This window comes from Danio rerio, chromosome 8 (genome assembly GCF_052040795.2).
Source record: "Danio rerio strain M-AB ecotype USA chromosome 8, GRCz13ab, whole genome shotgun sequence".
NCBI lineage: Eukaryota > Metazoa > Chordata > Actinopteri > Cypriniformes > Danionidae > Danio > Danio rerio.
In genome coordinates, this window is record NC_141028.1 from 27,389,972 (window position 1) to 27,409,526 (window position 19,555).

General features: G+C 35.1%; 1 protein-coding gene across 18 annotated transcripts in view; it reads right to left on the bottom strand.

The window, feature by feature from the left end:
- The window catches only part of kcnq2a (potassium voltage-gated channel, KQT-like subfamily, member 2a), a 55,469-nt gene that overhangs the window by 11,412 nt on the left and 24,502 nt on the right, over nucleotides 1-19,555 (bottom strand). For 3 of the 18 annotated variants that reach the window (NM_001442616.1, XM_087262607.2, XM_087262608.2), the window contains exons 6-12: nucleotides 19,233-19,343; nucleotides 19,056-19,151; nucleotides 14,625-14,719; nucleotides 14,335-14,397; nucleotides 11,917-11,946; nucleotides 11,341-11,394; nucleotides 7,093-7,274 (exon numbers count right to left, since the gene is read on the bottom strand). In NM_001442616.1, coding sequence (NP_001429545.1) covers nucleotides 7,093-7,274; nucleotides 11,341-11,394; nucleotides 11,917-11,946; nucleotides 14,335-14,397; nucleotides 14,625-14,719; nucleotides 19,056-19,151; nucleotides 19,233-19,343 — 631 coding nt within the window. Of the gene's footprint in view, nucleotides 1-258; nucleotides 1,487-3,978; nucleotides 4,027-7,084; nucleotides 7,275-11,340; nucleotides 11,395-11,916; nucleotides 11,947-14,334; nucleotides 14,398-14,624; nucleotides 14,720-18,839; nucleotides 19,152-19,232; nucleotides 19,344-19,555 lie in introns of those variants that run through there. The other 15 variants (NM_001442615.1, XM_087262605.2, XR_015496737.2 and 12 more) reach the window with 11 other exon arrangements.

Here is a 19,555-nt window from a genome sequence, read left to right on the forward strand (position 1 = left end):
TTCTTGCTGTGAGGAGACAGCACTACCTACTGTGCCACTGCGTCACCCCAATATTTTGCCATCATAAACTTTAATCTAATGCCATAACCTTGTAAAAAAAACAAAGTTGACTCAACTTAAAATTTGAAGGCAACAAAGTTTAAGACATTTTTGAGTTGACTCAACTTTCAACAGTTACATGACTCAATTTAGGTTGAGTAAACAAATAAATGTCCTGAAGTTTGCTGCCTTAAAATTTGAGTTTTTTTTTTTTTTTTTACAATGTTAAAATGACTTTCATTACTTCCTGATCACATGGAATTCCTTTAGGGTAGGCATATCATTGGGTGTTTCATTCCTACTCCGAATGGATGAATTTGTCCGTTTGTTAATCATCCTTCATTTTGTTAGCAACATTCATCTTTCAACAATCTGTTCAATTCTCAAAGGACTAAATCATGCACTGTAGGACCATGGGGTCGAGGACAATCTCATTTTATAGAGACTTTAAAAACTGAAGTATAGTTTAGGCTTCAATGATGACAGTTTTTAAAAATGAGAGGACCCTGCTTTTTTCATCATACTTTGATTTTAAAAATGAATTTACTCTACAGTTCAAAAGAAGAAAAAAATGAGACAATATGCAGTTGCGCACGGTTAAATGTCTGCACCCGTGAAACTGACAGCCCTCATAATCTCTTGATCACTTGTAAGCAAAAGATGCTATTTGTTTCAATTGACATGCTTTAACGTTTGAGCTGAATTAAATCATGCATGAAGCACTTACCAGAACCTGCTAGTCTAAGAAAACTTAGTGCACCTAACAAATCAATGCAGCAAATTTCAAACCCCTATGAAAAAATAAATAATAATAAAACAGTACGGCTAGAGCAAAAAGCTGATGTATTAGTACAACATGTATCATCCTTATGCCATATGAATGAGGATATGACAGCCAGAAAAAGCATATCCTATTCAAATGACAAAACCAGCTGGTCAAAAAAGGCACATTTCTGGAAACAACCCTGTTTCCTTTGTAAGCTGAGAAATTCCTCCATGCAGGTTAGTGCAGGGCTAGGCTATTTAATGGAAAGTGTGAGCTGTCGAGTGTTTCATTAACACCTTCATGGAACACATTCTGTCATGGGATGAGCATGAGAAAAATGAGTAACGTTTTGTTTTGCTGGACTTTCGCTTTTCACCGTCACATGGGTGACCGATGTGGCTAATATAGCCGCTGTAAAAACTCCAAGCATCAGGGAAGAAATTGATATTTAGTGTGATGCTTCGAGTGAGATGAAACTTTCAGCCAAGCGTTCATGACAGAGAGTGTTGGATGATGGGCAGATCTGTGAATAAATGCTGCAGCTCGGTAATTAAGGAGCCATTTTTAATTCATGCACAGTGCTTCTTTAGCAGACTGGTGTTGAGATTTTTTTCAGGACTAGTGCTAAAGAGATGCAGCCCCAGACAACGTAATTTGTCTTACTGATTAAGCCCTCAATCGCTGCCAGGATGTGAAGAGAAAAAGAGATCAAATGTGAAAGATAGAAAGAGAAAGAAATAGAGAAAGAGAGAGAGATGAGAGAGATATGGTCAACGGTGATAATGATTTAAACCATGCAACTGTATAACACATGGTTTTGAACATATTAGGAGTTTGTTTACATTATGAGTGGTGGAGATAGCTTATACTTCATTATAAAGCACTTTCCATGAACACTTTTACCTCACAAATGAACTCAAAATGGATTTTTGTTTCATTTAGCATGATAATGTTTTTACCATGTGTCATGATTGCTTTATTTGTTGCATTAGTGGGTTGTTGATGTTAATGACCTATACGGTTTCTAGTGTACACAGCAGCATCCATCTATTATTCATTATGCTAAACTGTTCTTCAATCATATTCGTATGGGTTTACTTTTAAAATCGTTCAAAGAAAATATCAAAAACCGGACAGAAAATTGTTTGTTTAAAAAGAAGCTTACCTCAGAAAACCAACAAAGGCTCATTCTAAAAACGTAGCCCTATTACAATTCTGGAGATTGCGAATTTTGTAGCCAGAGCTTCGATCTTTTAAACAAACACTACGAGGCGGTATGACGCAGTTCCTTTTTTTGCTTACCAGCTGACCGCTTATCTCTGTATGGGCGGCTTTTCTGCTGTGACCAGTTTGTCCTGTAGCTTGACACAAATGTCGACGAACTTGAGACATGGAGTGGAGTTGACCGCGACAACGCAGTGCAAGTCTGGTGAAGAACGGTTCCAGAAAGCTGGTAAGAAAAGCTAAAAAATAAAATAAAGCAAATAACAGGGTGAAAATGTGGTAAAATCTGAAAACATGGTAAAAATCAGGGGGCTTTTCTTTTTCTGGATTGCTTTTTAAAACACTGCGGTTGGGTTTAGGGAAGGAGGAGGGTGGGGGGGGGATTGGTCAGTTGATCAGTCAGTAAGTCAGTCAGTCGACAGCGGCCTGTGGTGGATTTACGTGAAAACAGCAGGCACGAATGGCACTCGCAAGAAAAATTTGAGATCTGAAAAAGCATACACAGTGGCCTTGCGAATTTGCGAAAACAAAAACTGCAAAAAACATAGCTCCTGGGACATATTTTGCTCTCTCTGATATGTATATAGGGATACGTTTTCAGAATGAGTCTGAGTTGCAGAAAACACTGTAGAAAAAAATGCTGTTCATAATCTGTCCTGTTATACTGTTCATTACAGGGAAAAAAGTAAATTTTGAAACAATTTACATTCAGTTTTTTAAAGAATAAAACCTATTTAAATTCATAAAATATTATTCAAAACAATTTTTTATAACAAAAATGGAATTTCTCAAAATTAGAGCACCGATTGAATAATATTTTTCTGCATTTAGGCCAGATGATAATTACAATATTCAACCCAGACTCATTCTGAAAATGTATATACATTTCTGGAGAGCGACAAATACGTCCCAGGAGCTATATTTCTTTTTTTTGCAATTTTTGTGAATCCACTAAAGGCCGCTATGTAAGCTTTTTCAGTTCTTAAATTTCTCTCGCGAGTGCCATTTGTACCTGCTGTTTTATTATAAATCCACCAGAGGCCGTTGTTGACTGACTAACTGACTCACCCTCCTCCTTCCATAAACCCAACCAATAGTGTTTTCAAAAGCACAGATGGACCAGCCCACCCACTTCCCTAAAGCCAACCGACAGTTTTAAAAAGCAATCCAGAAAAAGAAAAGCCCTTGCCTGATTTTTACAACGTTTTCAAATTTTACCCCATTCTCTCTCTGTTATTTACTTGTTTATTTAATTTTTTGGCTTCTGTCTTACCCGCTTTCTGGAACGGTTTTTCGTCTGACTTGAACCCCGTCATCATGGTCAACTCATTTCTGTGTCTCAAGTCCGCTGGCATACATGGCGAGCTAACTGGGCAAACTGGTAACAGCAGGAAAGCCATCCATACGGAGGTATACGGTCAGCTGGTAAGTGTGAAGAGGAACAGCATATTAATGCCCCACAGCACTCATTTTAAAGACCCAATGCAGCCATACATACTTCTGGCTGCATAATTCATGATCTCCAGAAATGTATATAGGGCTACGTTTTCAAAATGAGTCTAAGTTGACATAAATTTTAAACAATTTATATAAAAGATTGCAAAAATTCCATAAGTTAAAGAGTAAGATTAGTTAGCCACTAATTTAGTGCCCTTTTGTATTTCATAGAAAGGCCACAAAACAGTGTATGACACTGGAAGAGTAATCTATTTTGTATATTTCTTATGCTGTAGTGACACTGTGTATCATTTCTTTACATGAATCCTCTCAGCTGAGCTCTGTGATGCTGTTGTTTGTGTTATCAAACGTGACATCTTGTCTTTTCTGTCAGGTGTCTCTGTGAGATCAGTCATCTTTGCACCACGCTTATTAAATATACTCTACTTCTGAGAGAAACTGCCCTGTCATCTCTGTGCTTTTTGGATCATATTTCTGGATCATGGCCTAACCTGGAGATCTCTTCATGGCGAAGTCCTCGTCTTGCAACTCAATCAGCACTTTATTTTTTTTCCAGTAGAGAGAAATGAGAGAGAAACCGATGAGTGCGCAGGTAGTGAGACACATAAAATGGATCCATTTTTATATATGTATTTTGAATTTTGAGCACTGCAAAGCTATGCCAAGAGCATAAAAGTGATGGGAAAAACCCAAAGGAGCAAATTCACTAAGCTGCGCTGTATTTGATAGCAGGAAAAACTATATCTCATCCAGTAACCACTGATAATCCTGTTTCCCATATTGAAATCTGATACATGTAAATATATGCTAACTTCACATACTGTATGACATAAAAGTTTTAAAAACAAAATATGTCATATATGCAACATTTAGTTTTGCAATTGACCATTTGTCCAATATTTCAAATACATGTTGCATATTTTACATATTTTTAAATTTAATATTTATATAAGGTTTTGTATAAATAATGTCATACATTTAACATATATTTTGAAGTATTATATATATCAAATATACTTTCTTCAACCACTGGAATTACAAATATATACATATGTGTTCAAGCATATTAGCTATAATTTTATATAATTTGTAATATATATACTATGCAGAAACTCAACGCATTTAGGCATGTAGACATGGTCAAGACAATCTGCTGGAAGAAAGTTGATTTTTAAATGACTTTGAATCTGGCATGGTTTTTGGTGCCAGACAGGCTGGTCAGAGGATTGCGAAAACTGCTGATCTACTGGACTTTTCACGCACAACCATCTCTAGGGTTTACAGAGAAAAGTCGGAAAAAGAGAATATATCCAGTGAGCGGCAGTTCTGTGGGCACAAATGCCTTTTTGATGCCTAAGGTCAGAGGCACAACCGAGGTACGCAGAAGAGCATCTCTGAATGCACAACACTTCAAACCTTGAGGTGCTACAGTAGCAGAAGACCACTGCGGGTGCCACTCCTGTCAGCTAAGAACAGGAAACTGAGGCTACAGTTCGCAGAGGCTCACCAAAAATGGACAATAAAAGATTGGGAAAATGTTGCCTGGTCTGAAGACTCTTGATTTCTGCTGCAACATTCAGATAGTAAGGTCAGAATTTGGGAGCAACAACATGAAAGAGTAGATCCATCCTGTCTTGTATCATCTGTTTAGGCTGAAGGTTCTGGTGTAATGGTGCATTAGGGGGTATTTTCTTGGCACACTTTTGGCCCATTATTACCAATTGAGCATTGTGTCAATACCACAGCCTACATTAACTAAGTGTTGGTACTGACCATGTCCATCACATTATGACCACAGTGTACCCATCTTCTGATGGCTACTTCCATTAGGATAACGTGCCATATCATAAAGCGTGAATCATCTCAGATTGGTTTCTTGAGCATGTCAACATGTTTAATGTACTCAAATGGCCTCCACAATCTTCAGGACTCAATACAATAGAGCACCTTTGGGATGTGGTGGAATGGGAGACTCGCATCATGGATGTGCAGCCGACAAATCACCAGTAATTGTGTGATGCTATCATGTCAAAAGGGACCAAAACTGAATCTATGCAGAAGTCAGTTCTAAAGGCAAAAGGGGGTCCAACCAGGTACTTGTAAGATGTACCTAATAAAGTGGCCGATGAGTGTGTATAGCTGTATCTGGGCACATATAAAATTATAGCTATGCTAGAACATGTGTGTGTTTATTTGTAATTCCAATAGATGTATAATATATATATATATATATATATATATATATATATATATATATATATATATATATATATATATATATATATATATATATATATATATCAATAATATTTTTACATATATGTTGAATGTATAATATTTTATATATATTACAAATTCAAATATGAACTTATGTGTCATATGTAATTTGCATATATTGTCATATATTAGATTCTGTGGATTACTCTTCTTTGCAAAGAAGCATATACTGTATGAGGTAATTTTTCTTTAGTAAAACATTTAAAAACATATTTTTTGCTTTAATTGTGCTCTTTGGTGATTCACAAAATGCAAGCCACTTGATACCAATAATTTGAGAGTGAAGAAAACGGGCAAAACACAAATGAATACCTGTGGCTCATGGTAAGAGATTGAGGCCTTAAGCAAAATAAAAGTATTTACTGTACTGTAAAGGTATTTACAACATTATTACTTTTATTCACAGCCGCAGCAAAAGGGAACTGGTAGATCTGTGTTTGCTCAAGATGGTTCAGTCAGTTTGATGAATGTGTTCATCCAATTAACTAAAAAGAACCAATTCAAAAGAATGATTCATTCACAAACCAGACAAGACTCCAGGCCACACATCTGAGATTCTGGTAATAATAATGTTGTAAATAATGTTCAGTTTCTTGCACAAGATGATCATTTCACTTCATTAGACCCCAATATAGCATCAGGAACCACAGAGATTCATTCACCTCTGCCCGTACGTATGTTTTGCTGAAACAGCATTTAATAAATCACAGCTTTAGTTTCACCTAAAAAATCTTTCTTAATGTTCAACTGAAGAAAAAAAGTCACCTAAATCTAGGATGAGTGGAGCATGAATGAGTTAACAGCAAATTTTCAAGTTCTGGTGAAATATGCAAATGCAGATGAATTATCAGCAATTTAGATCATTTTTAGTAAATCCCCAAAAGCATTTTTATCATAAATTATACAGTATTTAGTGGAGATCGAGCATCTAATGTTATTATACACCTGCTCATATTAATATAGCTATAAAAGAAAAGATGCAAACCACAGCTACTGCAACTGAAAAGTGCATGAAATACAAATCAGTCTTTTCAGGCCGTTTCTTGAAATAGAAAGACACACCTGCCATCTTGTGAATTGCAATGAATGACGTGTCACTGGCACCTTTTTTGTGCTACAGCTACAGCATAAGCAATTCAGTAATGCATCTGATTCCGTGCCAGAGAATTACAAACTACCCTAAGCTAGGTGTTTAAATTCAAAAAGTAAGACTAAGAAACCTATGCAGAGCAAGTGTGTGCATATGCATGTTTATGCAAGAACTGAATAACAGTGTATGCATCTCAATTGTTTTCTGTGTATGTGTGTGTTTGTCAACACAGTCTGACCTTCAGAGTTCTGGCGAGAAGCTCCATCTTTCATTTTGAAAGCGTGTTTGGCTTTGTTGCGGTCTGTGAAGCTCAGGCTCTTGGTCACTTTGCTGGGACTCTCTTTGACTCCATCGGTTCTGGCTTCTTTCCCCCCGGTGCTCTTAGAGGGACTGCCTTTCTCTTTTACGCTGGGCTTACGACTGCACAGCAGACACAACCAAGAGCAGAAGACAAATAAAAAAAGCAAAGGAAACAAATAAATCATCCCGAGACCACACTAATTACGTTTATTCAATCAGTGATAGAAACAATACCTGAAACCTCTCATTAATTTTTTTTTTGCATTTTAATACTAAGCACAAAGATTATGCTAATCAGGTAACAACATTCATTTAAAAAATATGTAATTGACAATTATTTAACCATTTGCTTGTTTACCAATAGTAATAGATAACAAATAATAATAATATTAAGTCATAATATTACATTATAATTATAATTATTATAATACACTGTATAAAGAAAACATAAAATATTATTTTTGCGCTATGTAGTGTACTTCGTTAAATTTCTCACTGTTATTTATTAAAATGTAAATGTTGATTATTGAAATGTATGATTTTTAATCAGGTAAAAATATCTAAAATATCTCTTTGTCATTTACAATTTAGTTTTTGGTGTTTTAAAAAAAAAACAATAGAATAAAGATGATTTAATAGTGTAAAAATTCTTCATAATATATACTGTATTCTATAGCATGTTTAGTGTACTTTATTTTTACGAATTTTAAATTTTTTTTAAAATGAACAACACACAACTACATACAGTATTTACTGAAAAGAAATCATATTTATGTTGAATGATCAGTTGAAGCCATCATCACTTCATAAAAAAACATAAAAAAAACATAAATTCTGCAAGTAGTTCCACTTTACATTAAAACACATCTGAAAAAAAAGCTTACCAAACACATAAAGCCCTGGTCAGATCACACAATTTTTATTGTCGGTTACAAAAGTCACTATGTCAGATTATGCGACTTTGTCTTGATAAAATCTTGACTTGTCATGGGTAACAAATGTGCCAAACTACAAGTTCCTTCACGATCAGTCATACCGTCACGTCTACGGCAAGCGTTTTACCCAAAGTCGTCACAAGTGTTGCTACAACAATATTTCTTATCTAAATTAAATTTTTTAAAATCTTATTTCAATCTCAATAAACACTGATGCTTGCTGACAAATAGGCTACATTATTTAATGACATTTGTTATGACATTTAATAGGATTAAATTTATGATTGCTTTTTAATATTAGGATATTTTCTTTTAAATCTAGTTGTATTATTTCCAGCCATAAGTTGCTTATTACACAATCCCATGCCTGAACTTGCTGAGAGTGAGACGGAGAAAATGAAAGCACATCAATACCAAGGAAAAATCAGATGCTCAAGACAAAATTATGGCATATAAAAAAAGCAAATATGACAGAGGTTTGTGGTACAACAATTATAGTGAAGCACTAATAAATCCTTATTTTCACTGAGTGAAACAAATCATCCACCTGCACAGTGGATGGCACAAACAAAAGAATAATTAGTATATTTTTCTTGGAGAAAAAAATATTTTTGAAACAAATTTCGTTTGGTATAATGAATTATGTCTGGGGTAAAGTGCTTCAAAACCCATTCCGCTATGCTTTAGCGCACAAACAAGGCTATGCTCAGGCTATGAAAATAACATATTTTTAATACCCAAACACCTTAAAAATGCTATTGACTTCCTTAATTGAAGGAATATCATACATATCACAAAGTATAATTTAAAAAAGATACATGTAACCAACTTTAGGGTTTTTTGGGCTATATGGGTTAGACATAGCTGGACTAGATTGCGTCTATACCTCACCGAGAAAGTGAAACTACAGTTATTACTTGCAGGTACCTCATAAACGTTATTGACTTTGCTTACACGATGAAGTATAATACATATCATAAGCTTTATTTGGCAAAAAAACAACAACATGCAACTAAATTTAAGGTTATTTGGGCTAAAATTGGGTTACATGTAGCCAGACTAGGTCTGGTCTATACTTCACCTAGACGGTAAAATGACAGCTATTGCTTTCTGGGTGATAAGTTAAATAAAATAAAATCTAGCCCAAATAAAATTAAAATTAAATATTCACAGATTCAGAGAAATCTATATTATACTGTTTTCACTGTTAGCCTAATGACAAAATCATTCATTGCCGGTGAGTTTCAATTTAAATAGTTTAATCAAGTAATTTGGATAAGCAGAACAGGCTTTTACAATGTATTCGCAGCACTGAATGTGTTCCCAGATTATCTTAGAAGAACGAATTCGGTCGGAAGGCTGAGAAAGCTTAAAATCTTGTGAGAACAGAGATGTCTGCTTATTTGTGCCAATTAAGAAGTTAAAGTTTGCATAAGCAAAGATTTATCTTGACCCACCCATAAGTAAATATGCAGCCAAATTTGATTATCTGCAACAGATTTATGACAGCACTTGCAGATATAACTGAGAAATGATGTGCTCCTACTGCACAGTGTCACCTACGTGACAGAATTCGTCGTGAAGAATGAGAAAAAATGAAACATGCTAGATTTTCTGCAATGGTGTCATGTCGCAAACATGGTATCGGTTGTCATGAACTATGCCACATTCAGTGTTGCCAACTTAGCAATTTTGTTGCTAGATTTAGCAACTTTTCATACTATAGCAACTTTTTTTTGTTTCAAACAGCACTCAGCAACAAATTTAGCAGAATTTAACATTCATTTGGCTACTTTAGCAATTTTTAAAAAATAACTCAATAGACCAGTGGCTGCAGGCTTCACTCAGTTGAGTAAATTGCTAGCTCAGATTGTTTTTCATAACTGTTCATTTACTGATATTTATTAACATGTATAATTGTTAGTAATTTAGGTAGCAATAAATACCAAAAGTGCTATAATTATGTCACTTTCACAAATGTGTTAATTTCACAAGTTAAAAAAGTCCACTAGCTGTGATTGTTTAAAAGAATGTAACTGCTCGTTATCAGTGTTACATTTAAAAATAAACTATTTTTATCAAAAAGTGTTTGTATTACTTTAAAAAAATAGTCTACTGTATTTTCATTCAAATCTAAATGGACATATTTTAAATAATGTTTTTGCTGAGATGGCCAGTCAGTTTGAAAAAACATTCATTATTTTGTATACTACATAAAGATGTAGTTTTGAGTTGCGATTACGCAATGACGTCTTCATGCAAAGCAATATGTTAATAGGTACCTATTCATTGTGCATCTGGATGTAATGTTTTAATCTAATATAATATAATACACGGTGCCTCAGAGAGTAGAAACATGAAGGGGTTACGCTTGTCAGATACTGCGTGATGATGTCACTGGTATGCAAATTAGTGTGTGACGTCATCTGGCAACATTTAGCTCATTTTCAGGCAGGCTTTAGCTACTTTTCATTGGAAATAGTTGGCAACACTGGCCACATTACATGAGAAGAAATGGTTGAATTTTGTGTCACAATGACCTTTTGTCATTTACGACGCCCCACAACACCTTACGTCAAGGAAATCTGACCGGGGCTTAAAGTGTTGTTTCTGCATTTCTGATCAAACTTACATGGGCAAAGACATGGATAATGGTGCTTCTCAGTCATGCAATGCAATCCACATCTTCTGGATGCAACAGCAGACCCACATGCTGCCACAGCGGACACTTTTCAACAACAAAACAATGAAACACATGCATGTAGACAAGCATGCTAAAAAAACACACAACCGTTACATTACACACAAACAGAGTTGATGAAACCCAATAAAACACAAGGCAGCTTGCACAGAAAAATGGGCTCATGGGATTGAGGTAACCAAAAAAGTAAATGCTAAACTGGGGAAAGCAAAACGCAAAACTCCACGCAAAGCTAAACAAATGTCTGCTTCTCTGATTTCAACATGGCAACTTTTTTTTTTAGAGATGCAAGAAAGCAGAACATTTCTCAACCCACCAGAGCCGGCGGGAGATTAAAATACTTCAACACCTATACCAATGTGCACTGTAATGTACTTGTTTTCAAAAATGTTGAAATATTTCACTTGAGCTGATGATGGTACACGCTGAGGGAATACATTTATAAATAAAAATAAAACTAAAACTGGGAAGGGAGATCAATTCAAATGCTGGAGAGAGAAAGAGAGAGAGATCTGGGCGTGCAGACATTAGTATCTGTGTGCAACTGTACCTATTGGTTCTTGGACAGCACCCACACAGAGTGTCTTTGTGTGAAATCTCACTACTGCGAGTGTGGTTGGAGTGGGTCATGAGAGAGAAAAGATTATACAAGCAGTGGTCAAAAATGTTCAAGTGTGGGACCGAAAAATGAGAGGTATTCCCCTTTAAAACCCCCAAAAACTGATGGGTAGATGTTTTTACACTGAATGAAATGAAGGAATGTGTTGGTTTCACAAGGTTGCACTTGACTTTTACAGGATTAGCAGGTCTTTTTACAGGGTAGATATAGAGTAATACATTTCAGGTGTGACTGTACACATTTCTGAACTGTACTGGTTGTTTTGAGCCGGTATACTATGGTTTCACTAAGCTCCCTGTAAAAAGCGCTTGGAAATGCTGCAGTATAAAGTGCAACCAGATTGTCTTTGAATAAAACTTGTGATTTCAAATGAGGTCAAACACAGCACTAGAAGCCGTTTTCTCATTTGAAGGATGTGATGATGGTGCTCTGAAACTATGATTGTCAAGAAAGGGTGTTTAAATGGGATTTTGATTTGAGTATAGTCAAATATTGATGAGGACAAACCTCGGTGTGACATCTATCTGAGAGTCCTTCCTTTAAAAAAGAGAGAAAAACATGATGATGAGCAAATTAGACATGAAAATAAAGCTGGAAACCCCGAAAGCAAAGGTAAAGAGTACTGAGAGCACTTAGTAAAATGGCACTTTCACCATCAAGCAAGGTTCGTTAACAGTTCTCAGGAATCTTGGGGTAATTTTTGACTGACCTTCAAAGACTGCACTGCAAAGCCTCTTCCCAATGGAGTATGATGCACATGCCCTTGTCAGTTCTAGGCTGGAAAATGAGCATCACCCCATGGTACCATCACAGACAGACAAAATCGTTTTCCTGAAGCTGCTGTTTCCTTCTGATTGAATGATCTACCCAATCCCATCTGGCATGCCAAATCCATGGCAATATTTAGGAGAGACAGCTCAAAACTCATCACGTTTCCACTTGACGACACACTATTTAATAAACCTATTCAATAAAAAATAGTCACCTATTGTTTGCTCTTACTTTTCGTTCATTCCTCCCACTTTTAGATTGTCTCTTTTTGATAAATCATTTGGATTTCTCAATTGTAAGTCACTTTAGATAAAAGCAACAGCTGAATGAATAAATGTAAACATAACTTTTGGGATATATTGGTGATCTGTGAACCTGTTTAAAATGATTAAAATATGAGATAATACAAATGAATTTAGATTCCAAAAAAAGTCTGGCATAGGAGTTTATATAATTAAATCTTTAAGGGGTAGAGATTAAATCTGAATCTCTTTCAGCTCGTCTGCTTTTTCTTTCAGATGGATTACAGCAGGGAAAATAAGTATTGAACCCGTCACTATTTTTCTCAGAAATCTTATTTCTAAAGATGCCGTTGACTTTACATCTTCCGGATGTTGGTAACAAACAAAGAAATCCATATATGCAACGAAAACAAATCTAATTAGTTTGCAAATTAAGTTATGTGTAATAAAATGAAATGACGAAGGGATATAAAGAATTGAACACATAAAGAAAGGGAGGTATAGAAAGGCAGTGAAAGCCCAGACTGCTGCTAAAATCTCTCCGTTTTTATTTAGCAACCCCCTGCCCTTCGTCTCAAATTCTCAAATGGTTTCAGAGAAAGAAAATCAAGCTGTAGAATGGCCCAGCCAAACATCTCACTTGATTCCAATAGAAAATACAGAATAAACATCAGATCTGACAGACAAGACCCACAGAACCATCAAGACTTTTACACTCTGTTAGAATACACCTGAGAAATTAATGTGACTTGTCCATATGGGAGGCGTCTTTAAGCTGCCATAACCAGAAACGCCTTTTATATAAAGTGTTAAATACATTTCAGCAATTCAGTACTTTCTCCTTGTGTCATTTCATTATTACACATAACTGATTTTTTTAATTGTTTTTGTTTTGTTTTATTCTTATGTTTGTATGGTGTGACGTGTTCAATACTTACTTATTTTCCCCACTGTATGTAGTAAAAACTGCATGCACTTTATACTGAATCTTTGGGTGATCATTATTAAAATGCAACATGCAGGCAAAGCCTTAGCTAAAATGAAGAGATGTATTTTGTTTGTGTAGCTTATTTGATTTGGAGTTTATTTTCAAATTTCAAATTTGTTTATTTAACTCATTTACAGTTGAAGTCAGAATTATTCGAATTTTGTTTTCTTTTTTAAATATTTCACAAATTATGTTTATCATTAAATGTCTGTATGATGATATTTTTGCTTCTAGAAAAAGTCTTATTTGTTATTATTATAAACTAATAATAAATAGTATTATTGTAACTTCAACTGTATACTTCATATCTTTGGACTGTGGGAGAAATCGAAGCACCTGGAGGAAACCTACACAAACACAGGGAGAAGGTACACAACTCCACACAGAAATGCCAACTGGCCCAGCTGGGACTCAAACCAGTGACCTTTGAGGCAACAGAGCTAACCACAGAGCCACCATGCCACCCCCTATGATTATGTTTTTCCAGCATAATTTGATCCAAATAATAATCTATAATAAGGCACTATATTAAACTACTATTAGTTACTGTACTGTGATTTTTTTTTTTTTTTTGCTGTTTGTTTAAACTATTTCTATAAAATAAGGTGAAACAACACAATTATTGAGTTTTCTTCCTGCAACTAAATTGTTTTATTTTCAATCAACTTAACTTAATTGATTTGCTTTGGGACGACATGAAGGAATAGCGTGGACCCCTATACTTTTACAGTGTGTACTGACTGACTACTTTTTTCCACAACGTTTTACAAATTCTAAAATGTTTGATTTATTTCTATCTTCAAACAAAAATCCATATTTTTGACAGTTGGGTCTTATATTTTTAACTCTTGTGGTCATATGACAGATATGGTGATCATAGTACAGTGTTACTTGTATACATATTTAAATGATATAATAACCAACCTGAAAGCAGACTTTCCCTTCAGACTTCTTAAAATGTCCAGCTGATTTACAGGAGGAATAAGTCTATAGGAAAAGGGAGGATGGGGAGCAGACTTTTAAATGCCTACAGTACCAACAGCATATCAAACTGCCATAAATTGCTGAGAAGTGTGTTTCTGCTTAATGAAATCTAATGGAAAAAATATTCCAAACTCTACTGAGAAATATTATAATTGAGAGAAAAACAGCATACTAAAAACTATTTCATTAAAACTTGTACAGTCACAATGGCCCTCAGGATGATTGACTACCTGTACATTGGGACTGACACTGTCTGTGCATAAAAGTCCCATGTGGAAAAAAGGTCTGTTCGTGATAGGTTTGTGGCATGAAACCTCCAAGCAGCCTGACGGGAAAGAAAAAATGAATGAAATTGACTTTCATGACCTTCACAGTGATGAATAATTAAGTATATGCTGTAATTAACATTTTTAGTCATATCATTCTAGAGCCCTGCTAACACCTGGTATTAAAATACTTCTGTTGGATTATATTGCTGATTCATGTTTACACCTGCTGTTTTAATCCATCCTTTTACTGCATTCCGGATTTCTTTTGAGGTGAGTAAATGTATTATAAGAAATTAGTCTGCCTCGACCCAACTTCCACTCTAAATGGTGTGTTGATGCTCATTTCCCAAAAGGGTTAAATAATGATAGAGAAGATGTGTCAACAGTTTGTTGTCTCTGCATTCGAAATGATAATATCTTGAGCAAATGGTACTAATTGCAGAATGGGGATGGGTGTGGGACACAGAGAACCATCTCATACAATGGGGTGTCGAAACTGCATTAACATACAGAGCACAGCTGACAATAGCCAAGGAGCAACTTTATTTGCATCTAAAGGCAGTACATGAAAGCTGTATAAAAGGTTTGAGTTAAAGAATGTTCAGGGTTCATTCATATCCAGCTGCAACCCAGTATTGAGAAACATCCATACACACACACTCACACTCTACAACCAAATTGGTTTATTCAATTCACCTGTATCGCATGTCTTTGGACTGTGAAGGAAACTGGAGCATCCGGAGGAAACCCACGCAAACACGGGGTGAACATGCAAACTCCATACAGGAATGCCAACTGGCCCAGCTGGGACTAAAACCAGTGACCTACTTGCTGTGTGGCTAGAGCACTAACCACTGAGCCACCATGTCGCTTTTTGTTATTTCTTATTTTCTTTGTCTTATTTTTTTTAATATTTTTTTAAATGTTGGAAAATAACCTTACAAAACAGCTTAAATATGAACGTGAAAGTAGACAATGACAAATATTATGTAGAGAAGTTGCTTTTGTTTCTGCAAAACAGCGCTCCTTCTCATACTTCAGCCTCCACATCAAAGTTCCTGAAAGCAAAGAAGGTAAAGGTGCGCCAGGATATACTAGGTGGCCAGCCTAGTCACCAGATATGAACATTATTGAGCATGCACTGTTAAAAATTGTCCCGTTAAAAAACAGCAAGTTACTGGCAGCACAGTTGCCAGCAAGTTACTGTTAAATTAACAGCATCTAGCTGTAGTTGAAATTTACAGGTTGTTACTGTTTTTTAAAAATACAGCAAAAAGCTGTTATTTTCTACATTAACAGTAATTTACTGTCAAAAGTAACGGTTAATTAATGTTTATTTGAATTTTTAACTGTAAACTACAAATATGTTATCCTGAGAAATAAACTGCTAAGAAAACAGGTATATATACATTTTTTATTTGTTATAAAAACACAGTTTAATACAATGCATACATATAGCCTTATTGGAAACAATGCTAAAACTAAAAAATGCAGTGTAACTTCAAGTTTTATTACATCTTATTACATTTAAATATTTCAAAATTACTGGCAATGGAAAATAAAGTGGAATTACTACAACGATTACTACTCTGAAAACTTCTAAGTGAATTACAGAATTAGTTAGTAAGAAATAAAAAAGAATACAATGAACAGTTTAGGTATTCAAGAACAAACACCTGAAAAAAAGTACGCGACTAACACAATAAAATGAGTGCCATTAGTGAAGAGGATGTGTAAGGTGTGTGTGTGTGTGTGTGTGTGTGTGTGTGTGTGTGTGTGTGTGTGTGTGTGTGTGTGTGTGTGTGGTGTCACTTATATGACATCCCACTCAAAGTCCAATAGCTTCTTTAAGTAAACTGGCAACCTTAGTGTTGACAATTATTTTTGTGGGTGACCTTCCCCATTCCCTTCGATAGGATGTGTCCACTCTTGGAGCCTTTTTCAGGGTTTACCCATGAAGCTTCTGAAAAATGCATACATTCAGAATTAGTGTGGGTTAAAGTTTATATGATAATAATGTGAAGAGAAATAAATACATGAATCTAACCTCTGAATTAATTCCAATGTGCATGCAGCCTCAGCTTGGTTCTCCACATTGAAAATGTCGTAAGATGAAAACACAGCCGCTATACCAGACAAAAAAATTGGCTGGATGCTTTTACAGATTATTTGCCCCTCAAAAATGATCATCCATTTATGAATGTAGCTTCCTGGTTTTTCTCCTAAAACAATTAAAAGAAAAAAACAATGTCAGCAGTCGCATGAAATGTTATTTTTTATAGCCTAGTTGAAAATATATGTGAGGGAAGCAGAAGTAATTTTACTTGGTCTCAAAGCCCTGTTCTTTTAACACAATACATGCATTTGAAAATGTTGATTGTGGACTCACCATGTACAGTGAAATCAACATGTACAGTATATACTGTGTATTGTGAAATTGTCACTGCAATGTTTGTGATTTATTTAACTTAATATTTATGATCAACATAGCGTGTTAAACAACTAAGTGTTAAACAACTAAAATGGAGTAATTTAGTAAATTTAGTAAAATTCACCAAAGGTGAATGAAAGCTTGGATAAAATATGGCAGAACATTTAATTTATGTATTTGTGTATTTTGTTTTGTTCAAAAGAATTTACCATGTTTGCTAAAATACAGAGAAAACACCCTTAGTTGCTTAAGTAATAAAATACAGTTCTAAACATACCAAAAAGTATCAGTCAAGGAATTGCAGGTAGTTCAAGGGTCTTTTCTACATCAGGTACAGTAGAAGATGCCTAAGACAAGAATTACAATGATGAGGAAAGAGACAAAATTAACAACCATAATGTATGCGTAACATTTTTTAATTGTATGTTCAGTTATTAGGACAATAATACCACATAGCAAATAATAATAACTTTACCATGTTATCATGTTTCATTAAACTCACCTTGTAATCAGTAATCAATATCTGTATCAGAAATCCAGCTCCACTCTATGATGCAGTTAGCATGTTCACAGGTTCAGCACTGAAATGGACATATAAAACAGTTTATCGTGGTGATTAGCCAATTGTACTCGACAAAGTAGCATTACAATACAAACCAACTACAGTAAAATTTGCAAACACAGCATTAGGGAAATAAATGTTTTATCAAAGCCTACATTGAAGCCATATTAGGTAGCTATTAAAAGCTAAAGCTAAAATTAGCAATGAGATGACAATCTTTTCATCATGCTACATAAATCAATACTACTTTGTTGCTACATATGTTTAAAAACTGACTTTGTAGATAAGCTTATAGCCTATATCATTTTTATATATCATATTCTGACTTACCGTGTAATCAGGAAATATCTGTGTCAGAAATCCAGTTCCACTCAATGCAGATGCAGTTTGCACATTGACAGATTTAGCACTAAAATAGATGTAAAAAAGTTACAATATCAGCATCCAGTTAGCCTATGTGGAATCACAAATGTGTATTTTGTGTAAAATGAGCAAAATAAAGGTGCACTTACCGAGTAAGTCACAGTAAACAAAAGGATGAAAATCCACATGTGATGGCTGATGTTTTCTGTTAGAAAAATACTGTTGATTGCTGTTTTTTTACATTAGTGTGATAAAAACAGTAAAATAATGTTAAATTTTGTCTAAGTCATTTCAAAAACTGTAAGAAAACAGCAACATACTGCTTTTGACAATAACAGGATTATACTGTTAAAATTTTGCCGTAAATTAACAGCAATTTTTAACAGTGTGCCTGGGGTAAAATGAAGGAGGAGGCACTGAAGATGAATCCTAATAATCTTGATGAACTCTGGGAGTCCTGCAAGAATGCTTTCTTTGCCATTCTGGCTTTATTTATAAGTTATTTGAGTCATTGTAGAGATGTATGGATGCAGTCCTCCAAGCTCATGGGATTCATACACAACATTAATTATTTTTCCAGAGAGTAGGTGGTGTTTTTTGGCTGCTTAAGTGCATTATACTATGTTTCAAAACCCATTTGCACCTGCGTGTATACTGTGTGTTCACCGCAGCGTGAGTCTTCCATGACTGCCAGAGTCCCTCTATCACTTCCTTCTCTCCCTCTTTCCTTCTAGCTCTTACTTTTTTTTCTATGACGCCAAGCTCCGTCTCTTCTCAAAGAACAGACGTTATCCATAATAAAAGTATTTACTGCGATTGCTGAACTTAATCACAATTTTATTTATTTATTTTATTTATGACATTGTCACAGCTTCGTCTGCATTTGTTACAAAAACTAAAATGCGTCTTAATACCAAGTGTTAACAAGACCTAAAAAAAGCGACATACATTAACATTTATAAACTCCAGATCAACCTCGAAATGTTGATTTACTCAAAAAGTCTGGTGTGAATCACAGAAAAGTTTTGAGTATGACCTGGATAAGACCTGCAGCGGGGTTACGACGCTTCTCGAAATGCTTCTGTCTGTGCTGCTCTTGAACCTTCAGAGCAAACCCTGAGCCCAGGATACCCTAGAACACAGACAAGCATCTGTGAGCCGTTTCAAGTCAGGTACTGAAGATGTTCAATATACCGTTTCGGTTTTAACTCACCGCAGGAAGAGCAAAAAAAGCCACCCCAATCAGACTGAAAGTGGCAGCAATTAGACGACCATTCCACGTGACAGGAAATTTGTCCCCATAGCCAATAGTTGTAAGAGTCACCTAAAAAATGGATGTTATTTTTCTTAAAGGTGACATAGAATGAATTGAAATAATATAATCAATTGTTCTCTGATATCTACATAGAAGGTACAGTATGTGTTTATTTTAGCTAAAAGGAGTGAATGAGCTATCTTTATGCTCCTGACTTGTGTTGTGGATGAAATATAGATTAAATTAAAATTATACTTGACAAAAGGGACAGACAGAGGTGT